The 16,993-nt window shown below is 39.5% G+C and overlaps 2 protein-coding genes across 17 annotated transcripts in view; one reads left to right on the top strand and one right to left on the bottom strand.

Annotated features, from left to right (window-relative positions):
- LOC125761079 (dedicator of cytokinesis protein 3) overlaps nucleotides 1–16,993 on the bottom strand; it is a 49,574-nt gene that overhangs the window by 24,774 nt on the left and 7,807 nt on the right. The gene's annotated exons all lie outside the window — the stretch shown is intronic.
- LOC125761098 (innexin inx3) lies at nucleotides 2,571–16,024 on the top strand. 3 transcript variants are annotated; one of them, XM_049421933.1, is made up of 6 exons: nucleotides 2,571–12,139; nucleotides 12,382–13,036; nucleotides 13,121–13,237; nucleotides 13,306–13,430; nucleotides 13,510–13,841; nucleotides 14,345–16,024. In XM_049421933.1, exons 2-6 carry the CDS (start codon nucleotides 12,449–12,451, stop codon nucleotides 14,383–14,385), a joined length of 1,203 nt encoding a protein of 400 aa, XP_049277890.1. In that variant the 5' UTR covers nucleotides 2,571–12,139; nucleotides 12,382–12,448; the 3' UTR covers nucleotides 14,386–16,024. The 3 variants fall into 3 exon arrangements, with proteins under 3 accessions (XP_049277890.1, XP_049277889.1, XP_049277891.1); XM_049421932.1 differs by having other exon boundaries at nucleotides 2,572–6,087; XM_049421934.1 differs by having other exon boundaries at nucleotides 2,573–6,087; nucleotides 13,510–16,024.

The raw sequence follows: 16,993 nt of genomic DNA on the forward strand, positions 1-16,993 counted from the left end.
TCTCTACATTGCACTATGCACATATTACAAAGACATATGTGAGATGCCAGTAACTCGACAAGACCAAACCTTGACGCTCATCTCCGCAGACATAAAGCGACGGATACCACTTTACTTCGAGATGCCGCACACATCGTCAAACCCCAAACAACTTAATCAAAGTCAATAAACCCAACCGCTTCTAACGCTGTATTTGGCTCCATCTGTGCTAGACATTGTGAACTGTTTCATTCTTTCAAGCACCTTTCAAACGTTTCTTCTTTGACTATTTGCTTCGTTCGCAGACTCCGGCACGTTTTACAACTTTGCGTTACGATGTTCGCTGCCTGATTCGTAGGAACGTACTACACTGAGACATGAAAACACACCAACAACAAGCAAACACAACAGAAATGTTAAGTAAATAGACATAAGACTATGGCTAGTTTCCATACAGCAGAGGGTGTGCTGATTTCTCACTGATGGTTTCTTTAGCATGGTGTAATAAAACAACTCGAGAATTGAAAAACTAAATATAAACCATTCTGAATCATTACATTTATACTGACCAACTTTGATGATGGTAGTATTCATAAAAGAACAATACATTTTTAAATATTCAATATTCACAGTTTATCACCATCGAGCAGTGGGGGCATATATTTGCAAAATGGTAATCCAATCAATGGATTATGCAAGGGAATAATAAATAAAATTTATCTTGTACGGGTATCGCATTTGCATGTGCATTGCTTTACATTTCTCAATAACTTCAATTACGCATGTCCATAAACACGTAAGCTAATACGTAAATAACGTCCAATCGCTACTTACTTGTTTTATCTTCATAAGCATCGCATAACTGTCCATATCGTATCAAAAATGTGTAACAAAACTGAATGGATACAAAATGAATGTCCAGCGATCGCCACCTCCGTTTGCACTCCGAAAGCACGCACACGGTTAAAGACTATGATCGATTCGAATTGACGGTCATGTTTTTTGCATAAGCACTGCTCGCCCAGCATCCATTAACATCCGTATGTACCGTGATCACGGTTCGCCACAGCCTTCCAACGATACATTTCAAGGAGTTATACGTGACAAAATAAAGTCATGGACAACCACATTTGTGCTGCAACAATTGGTCTAGAAAATTCATTTATGTGGCGTTCATGGTTCATTAGTTAGAGCCCCATGTAGCATAAAATATATAACAATATGATTTGTCATTTTAATTTATTATTATAATGTAATTATTGTTAAAGTTTTTCAAGAATATTTTGACAATGGCTAGTGCAATCGAAAAGTGTAGGCTTCATTCATTCATTTTTTTGGGTTTTCCACAATTATGATATAAAAATATTTGTAAGGCGCGCTAAATTGGAAAGCCCAACGTCGATCGGGTATGTATTGTAAAGAAAATTCGAAATCGAAAAGTTTTTCATATGATTTTTACAGCTTGAAATTATACCAAACGATAAATTTCTGAACATACTATTTATACAGTAATAAACGAATACACAAATTCTGCTCTCGTTGCAATTTGCAATACGTTATGATGTATTGCCTTAATAATCAATCAAGCCATACTACTGTTGATGACGTATGATTCTTAATTATCATTCGTTGATTTAAGCCACCCTTCCTTATGTTTTATATTTCACCCTTTATGCTACACTATACATCTTATATACAGCATCCAACGAACAGACACAACTACCGTATTTAGCCCGATTGATCCGCAAAGGGAAAAGCAGGCGAGCCACGCTTACTTTATATGGTTTACCGACTTTGCCACCGTCAAAGGGAACGGCATACTTTGGCTTCTGCATTTGCTTCTGCTGCATTTAGTAGTCCAAGCCATGTTTTACCATGCAACGCCTATAACAGCATGGTTATGTGGCAAGCCTTGAAGCATATTGGCAGACTTTCCGTTTCCTCTGTTTATCTACCTACTCTCTCCCTATCTCTCCATCTTTCTCTCTGAACTTTGCACCGTCCATCGAGCAAATGTCGCCGATCGCCATCTTTTCTATACGTTTACCTACCGCGTGATCCTTTTATTTAAAAAGTGTAGTCGCCTGAAGCATGCTTCTCGCATTCGAACCGAAAATGGTACGAAATATACACGCCAAAAAAAAGCATTCCGGCACTAAAACAACAAGTCCCCAGGCCAGCAGCCCTTCTTTTCTCGCTCACCAAATTCTTCGTCAAGTGCAAAACGCATCCCATGACCAAAATTCCAAGTTCCCAGGGAAAAGACACGTTGCACGATCAACGTACGTAGATCTTCTCCTCTGGAGTTGGGAAGACAAAAAAAGGAGAGACCAAAAAAAAAGGTTCGCTAAAAATGCAAGTGCGAGAACAGCCCTGCGAAATGGAGGATGGTAAAGGATACGACCGATGGTGCGATGGTGGTTGGGAAAAGAGTTAAACTTGTTCGCAAACTGGCTTCAGCTACTCTAACCGCACATACCACGTTTCTGGAGCGTTGTATGCGTCTTACCATTCACATGTTCGCCGCACGCATACGAAAGCAATCGTGCTTCTCCAGATCGCTAACCAGCAACGTTCGCTTGACCTCTCGGTTGCTGTAGCCTGTTGCTGGTTGTGCAGAGCACGTTATCGCTTTGAACTGATGCACGGCTGTGGTATGATTTCGAGGCTTTTTCGTGTGTCTTTACTCTTATGCAAAATACCAACAACACCATTTCTAAGTAAACGTTTCTAACCGTACAGAAAGGAGTATCTCTTAACCTCGTTTTTGCGAATTTTGCGCTTTGTACACATTACTTCAAAGCTTCATTTTTTCTCTCTACTTTAATAGAAACTGTTTGGCTTGTTTTCCCTCTTTAACCCTATAATAAATATGTGGCAAATACCCCACTTATGTATACCCTCAATTCTGGCTACTCAGGTCTAGCAGGTTGAAGTGGAAGTTATGCTTGATTGGATAATTTTTGCCAACCCTCTATGCGCTCTCCGTCTGTGCAGATGGTCATTCAAACATGTACATGTCAGGCAACGTACTGAAACACGATCTTCCTCCTAACCATGCAATTATCAAATGACCATTTGTTACAGGCTATACTCTTCTTACTTCGCTTCGCCAACTGCACACTGTCAGTTTAGACTCGTTAACAACAACGGAAAAAAGTGTCGACGACAATAACCGAATGGAAGATACGATTTTGGAGGTTCAAAATGGCAATTAAATTCAACACTCAGATGACGATTTGCACCCTTAAAATGTAAATGGATCTTTTATCACTTGAAAGCAACATTAACAAAAAATAAAATAAGTTGTTAATAGTTCACATTTAACTACCATTTCTTTGAAAGGAAATATATTATGGCATTGCTCATCCCGCACTGAACGTCACTATTTAACACTTATTTATTGATGTTTTGCGATAAACGAACTTTTAATTTTCGAAACTCATTAAACAGACTATACGCTATACACTATACACTATACACTAAACTATACACAAGATCCAAGGGTAAGGTGGAGCAATTGGAAAAAAAGTCTGGCAAAATTTTCAAAGGCACATACACTACGATACGACTGGGCAACAAAATAACCAAGGGAATGGCCACACAAATGGCAACGTCATCAAAACTAAACCGTTTGCTTCGGTCAATTTTGCAAAATTGCATGAAAACAAAAAAAGAGAAGAGCACAAACAAATCCGAATCTACTGCGTTTTTCTTTACTCAACAACGCTCTATGAACATTAACTAGGGAAGGGAAATGAAAAATGTACGATAAGAGTAAATTTCCAAGAAAAAACTATTGTTTGGTTACCTTACAGCCGAAAAAAAATCCTGGATCCTTGTACACCGGGCATGCATGATGCTACCTTTGGTGGCATTTAAATCTTTCATCCAAACCTAGAGAAGTGTTCCCCCACCCTTAATTATGCGTTTTTGCAAAACGGCGATCGTGGTTTATAATAAAGCTACGCATAATAACAGGGTAAAGATCGCCAAATGGACGAACGCCATTGTGACTAGACTAACGGGAGACTCCCGCAACTCTGCTCTCCGCAAAATGTTGATGGATGACGTGTCTTTTTTGAAGAAGTGTTGTGCTTGCCGCTTGCCGATCGTGCAGGAAAAACATGCCATTCTGATTTTGATTCATAGAGTGTGACTCAACGAATATTTCGAGAAGGTATAAAACGATTAACGTTAGGAATTTCACAACCATGTGTTAACACAACCATAATTCATTTTTACCTAAGTTTGTTTGTTTCAAGTACTCCAAATGTATCGTAATATGAACGAAATTGCCATACTCACTGAAATTTGGATTTCTGAGATTAATAATTGTTTTTGATGTTATTTAAGAAGGCGAAAAATGCAAGACTTTCCCAAATTTGTCAACACTGCCTTCCGAAACGCATTTGCATAAACGATGTTGAGGGGGATTTTTCGTAGCACTAACAGCAACGGACGGAGCGATTGAATGATGAAATATTGCCTAAATGTGCTACATATCACGCCACTTTCTCTCGCATTTCATCAGCTAATGTTTCGCATTTATTCTCTGTTTATTTAAACCCAACGCATTTATATCCATCATTTACATCATATAAAAAGCGTATTATAATTTAAATATAACCAATATGTTACCAATAACACTCTGTGCAACGCAGTGAACCTCCAAATCTTCTTTCTTTACATGTTCTCAGAAAAGAAAAAGAAACAAAAAAAAAAACAAGCCACAAATAACTAACTACGAAACGTGTTCACCGAAATTCGATTCATGCTACCGGTATTGCGGATAACCCTCAACCATCTTGGGTGAGGAACGGAACGCATGATAGCGCCACGATCGTTTTTATTCATATATAACCTCTCCGCCCTGTGAGTGTAACGAAGGCTACCCTAGGAGACACCCGCCACAAAAAGGGAAGTCGCGAGCAACAAAACTTACAAGGCAGGTCTCCTGCAGTACCAGCATGATCGTTCGTCAGTCGGCCGTTTCCAACCACACGGCCTACTTTGCTATGCTGTGCAGACGAATAGGACACGGATCTACGCATGATTATGTGTCATGATTTTTTCACCGTTTTTTTGTTTTGCTTCTTTTTTGTTGTCTATCCCACTGGCACGCATTTTAGAACAGAAGCTTGGGGGGCCGATAAAGACCGAGCGTCGGTTTCACGGCAGTGCTGCCAATATCAACCTCTCCATCGGTGTTGCCCGTTCGCGTTCGATCGCAACGAAACCGGTCCTCCGCGCAAAGAGTAGCCAATCCAAAGCACACCATGATCGCGATCTCACAGGTAAACTTAAGCGTGGGAAACGAACGTGAACGCAAGAAGCTCCTACCATTCGCCCAACAGACTTCGCCTCGCTACGTTCCAGCACCAATCTACGACACATGGGAAAGCTAAGGAATTCCACGCATACGCGTGCAGAGGAAAGCCCACTGGAAGGCACTCAGTCACTCATGGATGTATACGCACAACACAAAACAGAACCGGAGTGTAGCTGTCTCGCTCGAACACACACGTGCTCTTCGGCGGGCTGTGTTCGCTCGTTTAAGGGATGATGTGTGTGTGTGTGCGTGTGTGCCAGAGTTACCACTACAACCAGCGATGACGCGCGTCCCCCTAGTAGAGATGCGGTCGCTTCCACGACGAACTTTTCAGCACGCTGCATTCAATTCCAAAGAGTCCGCCATCCAGTGTGGAATGGATTTCGCTGCCCCGGTTCGAACATGATCGAGTAGCAAGAGATCACATCTCATTTTTGTTGTTGTTGTTGTCTACTGCCGCAGCTATTAGCGCCGACTGCTGCTTTCGCGCTCGCGATCGGTGTGCTTGCGTTTGCGTTTGCGTTTATGTGTCTGTATATGTGTACCTGTTCGTGTGTAATGTGTGGTGTGTCTGTGTGTATGTATGAGCGTGCGTTTATGTGATCTCCGGAGAACCGCGCTGTGTCTGTGTCCACGATCTTCGGCACCCTCGAAAGCCACGAAAGGCCGCGGAATCTTTTACTGAAGTGAAACTGTTCAGCATATTAAATCTCGTCGTGTACACAATTTCTTTTTTGTTTGTTGCCGCCGTCTTTGTCGTCGCTTGTGCATTAGAAGTAGGTAAACGTTCGAGCCGTCAAGCGTATCCGTGCCACATCTGTCTTTCTGTCTGTCTGCTAGTGCGTCGTCTTTGCTACGAATTTTTCTCTCGTATTTTAATGTTGCTCTGTGTGCTGGGATCTCGTCCCCCTGCCAAGAGCATTGGACGAGTCTGTATAGAACAAGCAAACACAGCACGCATGGAAAAAACAACATACATTCGCGCACATGTGCTTCCAGTTGTTTTAAATAAAGTCGGGCAAACAAAAAAAAACACATAACATCCAGCAGCTAGTGCATCATCAACACTGTGTTTTCATCGCAGAAAACCCAAAGATATGATTTGAAGTGTGACAGAAATGCTGTAGCTGCTGTAGCTATAAAACGCCTGTGTATGTGCTATTTCATATGGAGAAACATTTATCATTTTTAACGGTACCGGAACAGCAAGTGAACTGGAAAGCTAGCCTAACAGCAACATTCTGTATTTTTTGAAGGCCAAAAACGATGAGCTTCATTCATACGTTCTACTGCACTGTCTGTACATTCAGGTTTATGGCATAGCAGATTTATTTATGAGACGTTTTGTCATTTACAAATATCAAACAAGTGATAATTTACTACCCGTTTAAAGTAAACGCCCGGAAACTGGGATTATGTTAAGGTGCTCTCTAAAAAATATGCCTTTTTAATATCGTTTTTGATGCATAAAATTTCAAAGATATAACAGTGGACGTGATAGTGTTTGACAGTGCGTTTGTATACGAAAGCTATAACTGCATCGACAACCTACAGTCGCAGCGTGCATGCAGCTGGTAACCAAAAGTAAATAAGATACCGGTGCCAACGATGAACATCCGGTTCTTCGCAAGTGAACAAACAAAAATGTAGAACTGACGAACAGCAATACATGGATGGAATAAATATGCCGTCAAGACTATTTCAGGTCAATTACCAACAATTTGCTGTTACCGTGGACAAACTTTACAATCCGCTTCCAGAGGAAGACGATTCAACAGCACCACCATTATTGGGTTAACATAATGGGATAAGATTTCTCTGTGAGACATTCGGAATATTGCGATAATGTTTTAACATTTTACCTGCCCTTCAAACAACGCATTTCCTATTTCTTCTTTCCATTAAACCATACATTTTACCAATACACAAGCGCGTTGTAAATATGAACTGTTAGGGGAAACTATACCTAAACAACCAGACGCGTCATGACACGACCCTTCAGAAAATGTACCCTTCATTACAAACCGAAAATAGACACACACACATACACATCTAACATTCAACGTACAAGGACGATTCTGAACTGGTCCGAAATTCAAAGGACTCAAACGAAGAGTAAAGCGAGTACCTACATCAGTATGATACTGATGCGTCGCTAGTTACACTCTCAGCACAATATGCCGTTTGTAGGTTTCGTTGATGTTTCGACAAAATTCGAAGGGTAGAATGGTTTTTTTGCCAGGAATGTAATGACCAGGAAGCGATACGCCTGCGTTGATGTTGACTTGTTTCATTGACTATTTAGCGCTGCAACTATAAGCAACCAATGTTGCAATGTTGCTGACGTATTAGTTAATAAATCTGTACAGTGTTCTGTACACCTTCTCAAATATGTTGAAACACTGGAAACTTCTCAAAGTATCTTGGATCATGCAAATCATAAATGGTAATTATGCATAAAAATACAGTGAAACGCACTTCAGTGTTGTTGTGTGTTCAATTTTTTTCGTCTAAGTGGAATGCTAAGGTTAATTTCTGTGGGTCAATCATCGGTTCCTACCCTGATAGTTCCGCCCTACAAATAAATCCTAACTCATCCCAATCATGTGTGGGCACATGATTGCAACAGCAAGATGAAAAATGCATCATTCTGCTGGTAATAAATTGGATGCCAACAATAATCCTACATCATTTACGCACACTCCGTACGGTATATTACAGTTAGTTTACTTCATTCTTTAAAGTTATGTGAAGTTTGTCACGTACAACCAGGCATTCGTTTTGTTGCTATTTATTTGATATAAGGCTCTGCACACCCCTATCTAGCAACCTACATCCAACACGATGTTTTTTTTCGTCTATGGCAATAGCCACACTGCAACGGTAACAACACTGGTCGATTTATCTTGTTGTCTCTTGTCAATACGCAAATGACACTTTCTAGCTAACTAGTGCAACAACACTGAAAGCACTGCTGGTTTGCACTTTTCATCACATATAGGGGTTTCTTTTTAATTACACACCATTTCTAGCATTATCATACCCTAACTCACCTAGTTATTTACGGTTGATTAACGTTCAAGAAGTGGAGTAATTATCACGGACAAGATTCCTCCAGCAACCCGCTTGGTTTCAGCTTTCAACAAGCATAAATCCAAAGCAAATGCCAGCGCCGCTTAAAACAGACTATTATGTCGTTGACTCGCGAAAAGGTGTCACTGAAGTACAAAAAAAAATTGCTGATTCTCATTTTCACACATGCCACAACCGATGGTATGTTTTTTTTGTGTCGGCTCAAATGGGATTTATAGGGAAGTAGGAATTTGATTTTACTCATAAATTTCGAAAGCAATGAATTATAAAAGTTGTGTTTCTTTAGTTTTAAAATATAACTTTGAACACGAGGGTATCTTGCGTCGTTCCTTTTAAGATTATAGTTTACTTAACTTACACGAATAAAAGCCCTGAATCGAACGGGGGTTTCCACTTGTTAAATAAATGTAACTTTAAATTATATTCATCAACAAACATAATCTTTATCCCTACCTCTCCGAGATCATATGACTTGCACACACATGGGCAAGATTTTGTTAGCGTCGTTTGTCGCTTTTGGTGCATCGGAACAGAGCGTGATCGTTGTAGTTGTCGTCAACTCTCTGCAACTCTCTGCAGTGGTCGACCCTGTACATGATGCTGCAAGACTTTGGTAACCAACCGCTAAACGAGTTTGTCGTTCAACATCTCTTTATGCATTACGCCCGAACGAACAGGGCTCTGGCCCGTGAGTAAACGCATAAAAATGCGTTGAGCAAATTGATCTGCTAGGTTTGCACGATCATTTCCTTTATGCATACATAAAGCAGACAAAACGGTTAAAAATTCTGAGCTGTATATAAAATGAGGGAACAATTGGAAAACGACAACAGTTGCGTCAATTTCAGTATCCTCACTAGAACTAAACTGATTCATCACAAAGAAAGAGTTGGAACTTTGATCTTTTGCTGCTGATTGTGCTGCTACTATTCCGGTTTTATGCGCAGAGGATCGCGGGATGCATTCGCTCAAAAGACCATAGATGTATCGGCATGGCAACAAAGAGCAGTGCGCTCTTCCCGTGTTGCGTTCCATGCGCTCTGCTGTCTTTCAAGCTCAGCACCCAGGCACGGAATGCGATGGAAGGAGTCGCAAACACAAACAGCAGAAATGATTTATCGTTACAGCAGCGCCGTGTGTTCCAAGTAGGAAAAAAACTGCGGCTTCTCAATTCCGTTCAGATATGATGTCGAACGAACGAAAAATGCCGCAGCATTGGAAACGTAGGAAGGAACGATCGATAAATGAACGAACAAAGAGAAAGAACGAAAGCATGGAGAGGAAAGTAAGGTACAGAGATGTACGAGGAAAAGAAAACATAAGACATACCAAGCGAAGGTAAAGTTCTTCCTTCGACGGCAAAGGCAACGAAGAAGCACTGCAGTGTGGGGTCGACGGACGCCATATTGTCATGTTTTACGATCGAGAGCTCGTGTCGGTTGAGAATAAATTTGAGCCATCTAACGTTAAACATTGGAAAAAGAGCAGACCTCGAAATGGTCTTATTTATACTGAACTTATCCATCGCGTTGTAAGTTTGTTTATAAACTGCAAAACATTCCATGCCATTTATTGTTAATCGTAACATACTACCGTCAAACCTTCAAGGCACTGTTATGACATTGCGGCAAAGCCTTTCGTCTTGAACGATAACCTTTTATAGTCCTTCGCTTGTAGGTTTTCTTATCAAACACAACAAGAATCGAATGTAAAGATCATCTCATCTTATTTTAAAACGTCTGAACGTTTGAAACTAATGACTTTAATAAATTCCTAACCCCGAAAACCATACATCCATTCTTATCAGCGTTAGTACCATCTTTTAAATTGTATATTTTCAGCCAAACCCAAAAGCCTTACATCATTATGCACATGAAACAATGCTTCATTCTGTAGCAAACCCAAAGGAATTGTGCTTATCAGTGAAATTATCACTAAAACTTTACAACCATTTCCCGACCCAGCTCGAAACGGAAATTTCCATTTCCTGTATCCACAGTGCAAATTTGGGCGCATGCTACGTTACAGAATCAAAATTTCTTCATTTTCTCGCATTACCCATTTGCATTGAGTATACTGCATTTAGTTTGCCCTTGCCCTTGCATGAAACGAACAAAACACTTCATTCGTTTCCCGTTGTCTGTCTTATTTAACTCAGCAAATTCGCTTCGTATGTATCGTTACCGACTAATTAACGATGACACCAATGGGAAAAAACTGATAAGCGTTTCATTCATCGCGACCAGCGATCATGTTTCTCATTGCGCGCTTCAACACAATAGCGAAATAGCGAAAATTTATTACATCCACCTTGTTTGCTGAACAGAAAACCACGTGCTGAATGGTTCTACAGCATTGCACAGCACAGCTTTGGGTGCGTCTTTTTCGCGATACCCCACAAATAGTGTCATGTGTCGCCGGACATATAAAGCTGTGCTGAGTGATCTACAACATCACATGGAGAACGCATTGCTAGAGTCGTCGTTTTTGTGCTTCTCTTTCACGCACATCCGTTCAGGACACGGTGGTACAATTAAAAACGTGCCAAATAATCGTGAGAGCCTCATTATCAACACAAATGGTTTCAACAACAGCGAAAAAAAAGTGCTATGTTGGATTCGCAAAACGAGAGCACCTCAGCATGTGTGGAGTGGTAGTTCATCAACACTTCAGCACTTCAAAAAAAATTCGAAAAGTGATCGTGACTGGACGGTGATAGCTTTTGTAAACGTACCACCATACGATTCAAACACTACGATCCTTTTTTTGTTGAAATACTTTTGAGTGCCATCGCGCATGTGTGTATTACGTTGCGCAATGTTTATGTGCTATTCAAATTTGAACGAAACGTAAACGTATGGCAATCTAAATGGGAAACAAATATTTGGTCAACTACTCTTAGCACTTTTTTTTGGAGAGTATTGCTTTTAAAATTTAACACAAAAATGTTGCCATATTTATTGTGGTACAGTCCAAGAAGAATGCGAAATGTTTATTTCAAGCGAAGATTGAAAGGAAATTTAGAATTTTAATTCATTCGTTTCACGACCAGTCAAATTTAAAAACAGTCTATTTCACTTGCATCAACAACAATGTCAACTGCTTCTGTCGCTTTAATTATTAATATTATTGAAATGAATTGCTGTTGGAAAACAAATTTACATTTTTATTAATCAAACAATCAGCAACACCAGATTAATCCTGCTTAGTGATATATTTCATTTGGTTGTATATATTTTTGTGTTATCCTACTTATTTGTTTCTCCCATACTAGTATTCAAAAGAACCCCTGAATAGCGTCACTTGCAAGAGCAGGTTGTTTCGTTGTTTTTGTGCTTCTGATAACGTAACTTCAAATTTAAAACCCAACCACAGCGACAACCGCAAATGTGCTGAACCCATAACAAACCCGTTGCATCAGAATTAATATGCAATACGAAACCACGTTACTCCCCTAAGTTCGTTCGCGCAACAGTCAGGTGTGCTATTCCGCAGCCCTATACAACAAAGTGAAGTGTCACGATGACACTTGACAGAAGTAAGCGTCCACGATCGTATGCACAGCTGCCAAACGCAATTACCCGTGATTCCACGTGATTTTGTATGGGGCTGGGGTTTGAATTGGATTAGAGCAGAACTGCATTCAACCTTGGGTGATGGATTGATCTGATGAAACAATGAATTTGACATTGAAGGTGCCGCTGCATTTTGCGCTGTCAGTTAGATCCAGCACAGGTTGGTTGAAACACACAGCGAAACCTAGTACAATCAACTGATCGTTTGCCCGCCCATATGAAAACCATCCAACAGGAACTAATATGTAACGATGCATTCTAACAGCAACCGACAGACAGACAGATGTGGTTGCAATCGCACCACCCAACCAGATGCAGATTTTCCATTATCATTTTATAGATTTGCGTTTCACTGCACACAGCACGTTCTAATTATGTCTAATTAATTACGTTTAATTACAGCTATTTTAACAGGCAACATTGATCGATTCTTTCGAATCCAGGCTCAAAACAACATTAAAGATCAACCATGGCTGTGTTTGGACTCGTCTCAGCCGTGGCTGGGTTCGTGAAGGTGCGATACCTGCAGGATAAGGCCATTATTGATAATATGGTGTTCCGGTGTCACTATCGCATAACCAGTGCGATCCTATTTGCGTGCTGTATTATCGTAACTGCTAACAATTTGATTGGCGATCCGATATCCTGCATAAACGATGGAGCCATTCCCGGGCACGTGATTAACACCTACTGTTGGATCACATACACGTTCACATTGCCCGGTCAGCATGGACGCAGGATGGGCACGGAAGTGGCCCATTCTGGTCTCGGCAATGACAATCAGGAACGAACGTACCACAGTTACTACCAGTGGGTGCCGTTCATGCTGTTCTTCCAGGGACTTTTGTTCTACGTGCCACACTGGATCTGGAAAAACTGGGAAGAGGGTCGCATGCGTATGATCACCGAAGGAATGCGAGGTGTTTCAACAGCAAGTCCTGCAGAGCGCAAAGCGCGTCATGATCGTTTAGCACAATATCTGTATGACAGTGCCAACACGCATAACACATATTCATTCGGTTATTTCGTTTGCGAAGCACTCAATTTCATTAATGTGGTAAGTACTGCTAAGAAGCTAAGATGTTTATGTAACGCACAAGACACATCCTCACTAAATGATTCCACAACCTATTTATTACAGGTGGGCAACATTTTCTTTGTGGACAAGTTTTTGGGTGGTGCTTTCTTAACCTACGGTTCAGATGTACTAAGGTTCTCTAATATGAACCAAGAAAATCGTTCCGATCCTATGATCGAGGTGAGTTCATAATTTTGAGAATGCGAAACGTTCCATTATTGTCTATCGTAATATGTTCCATTCCACAGATATTCCCAAGAGTGACTAAGTGTACGTTCCACAAATATGGTTCTTCAGGTAGCATTCAGAAGCATGACGCACTCTGCGTACTGGCTCTCAACATTTTGAATGAAAAGATTTACATTTTTCTATGGTGAGTATATCATTGCAATGATGCTGCGGATATTGAGGATACTGAACTAACATCTTGATTATTTGGTTTCCGTACGTAGGTTCTGGTTCATTATTCTTGCGGTTGCCTCCGGTTTAGCCATCGTTTATTCTGCTGCTATCGTCATGATGCCGACGACGCGAGAAGCTGTACTGCGACGCCGCTTCCGCAAAGCAGATCCTGGTGATGTTTGCAATCTTATTCGTCGTGTGCAGATCGGTGATTTCCTCATGATTCACCTACTTGGCCAAAATCTCAATGTTACCTCGTACGGTGAGATGCTGCACTCTTTTATCAACATGCTGGACGAGGGTCGACCAATCTCGGGTGATACTCCTTCGGCCCCATCGACGCTCGAAATGGCTCCCATGTATCCGGCGATCGAGAAATACGGTAAAGAAACTGAAACATAACCTCATTCACCACAATGCCGCACGGTTTGTGTTCAGGCTTCAATGGTGAACTTCCGCTGCAGATTTCTAGCACCGTATTACGATCACACCTATCTAGAACGTTGTTTTGGACCTCTACTCCTTTCTCCAATTTCCATCATGCAACCTTAGTCTAGCTTTTAAGTAGAACTACTCTATGGATGAATATTAAATTATCACAGATATACACTCACATATAGACTCCTTTAAAACAACATACATCTAGCTCAATTCGATGGAATGACAATGCATGAGTAGAAAGTAGATGAACCAAATCTGGTGTCACTTGCTGTGCGTCAGAGAACGTTCCAGCCCAAAATTGTTATAACTCTGCTAACTTATCACACATTTATTTCCAATTTTTGGACCACCTTTACAACACGCGATCAACGGTATCATCGTCGGGAAATCGGAAAATCGATGCTGTCTTTAATAATTTCGATACTCAACAACAATATATAACAGACAAGGAAAAGGAGGTATTGCATCAGGACTACGAAGCTTAAATAATGCCTGTCTTCAGTAGTGCGTGAGAAAACGTGATCAGAAAGTTACGCTAGAGCTACGTATATTCGACAAGTAAGATTCTGCTGAACTCCGCGTCTACAACGGTGTAAACGAAGATGTTGTAGTTTAAGGAAACAAGATCAATCAAGCTACTTCTCAATTTTAAATTTAAAGTAATCATCCTAAACACAACGTAAGATTAAACTAAGTTGTGGGAATAATCATTGCCGATGGTGTTTTGGCAAGGTTTGCCAGATTCATTATTGAGGTTAGCGTAGCGATTGTATTAAAAAAGTAAGGAATATAAGGCAAACAATAATGCGCATTTTAATGATTTATATCAGAATGGTGAAACATTACCCACAGTGGAATATTTCTCCTTCCGATAAATAAGTTAATAAGGTAGAACAAGCAACAGAAGACTGTCATGTGGTGTACTATGTGTTTAATTTTTTTTAGTATCCAGCTATACGCAAGGCTAACATTTATTTTATCAATTTTTAAATAATTTTTTTGAGCAACGTCCAAATTATAGCATTTTTGCAATCGTAAGAAATAAAGCAGAATATTAATATCAATAGAAAATTAATCTCTCGTTTTCGGTAGGATTCGGTTATGCATATCGACGGCAATATAAAATTCACTCAACATGAAATAAATTAATCTTACATCCAATGCCATAGTAAAACAAGTCCTGTAACGCATACTGTAAGCATAAAAGACCATACACATAAACGATTTTATAACAGCATTCACAGTAGAGATAATATGTACCCATGTAGGAATAATCGAAATTCAAAAACCAATCATTTTAAGCATAAGAAATTTTGATCTTTGCGATGAACACTCAAAATGTAGATTTTAGACACATTTTATCTCATTGAAAACCGTAAACAAACTGCCTTACGATAAACATAAGCACTGTTTAAAATTTGTTACAATTGTAGATCTTCAGTACATATGTATCATACTGAATAGGCACACAGTAAGATAACATGTTCACTTCAATAATTTTCACAGACTTCGTACTCGGATAAAATAACGCCATTTCACTACAATCAATACAAGAGCTGAAACATTTTTCGTCATTGTTAGAGTATTATTGCCCATTTCGTAGTTTCGATGCGGTACGAACTAATACGATTCATTCAGTATATTTGGTTAGGAACGATGTGTTACATTCCGTACTTCTAGAGTACCCTCAGTCAAGGAAAGTAGAATTGAAAATAAACTCCTCGCCTGACAAATCTCGACAACACTGTTATGGCAGCATTAATTAAAAATACTTTTAGGATTTTTAGATAGTCACATCAGTCAAAAGTACAGTCGCTTCTGTAGAAAAAATGAAACATTTGTGTTTAGCGTATGGTCACTAATGCAATGAAAAACGTAAGCAATAACCTACGAACAGAAACTTTGGCAAGTAATTTATATATTATATGCTTGCCCACATGGTCATCTGCTGAACAAATCATCAAATTGACCGAAGATGTAATGATTTGTTCATACACAGGGTCAAAAAGGAACGTGAAGTAGGAAAGATCAAGAATGAGCGCAAACAATTTTGCATACTCTAATTGTGATTACTTTGATAAAATTAAGAGAAAAAACTAATAAAGCTTATCTAGGTTTTGAATACATGTTTGTTACGTTTGGATTTCTTTGTTTGCATGAGTATAATACTAATTCACTGTTTTCACTGTTATAACTATACACTCGCCATTGAATTCTAAGGAAACAAATATGAGAAATCAAATGAAATCTACTATTCTAGCATTTGAAATAAATGAATCATATCATCTGAACATGCAACATGCTTTCAGATTTTAATGTTGATATATAATAATATATAATATAATAATTTAGCTCTATCATAGAACTGTTGTCGGCTTTAGTCGACTTTTATCTTCAATGGTTTACTAAATCTTTTATCAAAGAACTAAGTTCATCTGAAGTTATGTACGAATTTTCCCCAAATAGCAAACAAAAATATTGTTCATACTGCTTTGATACTTAACGATTGGCCATTCAAAAGCTTTTTTGAAAACCGGGTCCTGATTCTCTTTCCTTCCTAATCACTAAACAAGTCGCTCATAGCGATTCCATTTATAAATTACACAATCTTTCCTTGAACTATTCATACAAAAAACTGAACATGAGAAACGCTCGTAAATATCAACATTCATAATCTTGCACTTTTGTATGCATAGTTTCAAGTTCTTGCGTTCTACATATCCAAATGCCTCTTTACTGCAAAGTAAATATACAGTTTAGCAAGTATCTATATACATGAAATAACTCAGTGTATAATTTACAAAAGCAAGAATCACATTTGTAACCTGCTCTATTGGCCCCACGTGTAGATGCGTTCTTGAAACCTGTTATACAAATATTGCATACCCACAGGCGTATTAAGTATGCCATAAAGATCATTCGAATTAAAAATCAATCATCTCACCCAGGGGTCTCCAATCACATTGCTCATTAAGCAAAAAATGTTTTAAGAAAAAAATCTTTCTCATGTTCCATGACTGTAGACCTCTGGATTAGTGGATGTGTGAATATTTGTTTCCCTCCTTTTGCACATATCTCAAAATCAAGTACAGG

The sequence above is a fragment of the Anopheles funestus genome, chromosome 2RL (assembly GCF_943734845.2).
Source record: "Anopheles funestus chromosome 2RL, idAnoFuneDA-416_04, whole genome shotgun sequence".
NCBI lineage: Eukaryota > Metazoa > Arthropoda > Insecta > Diptera > Culicidae > Anopheles > Anopheles funestus.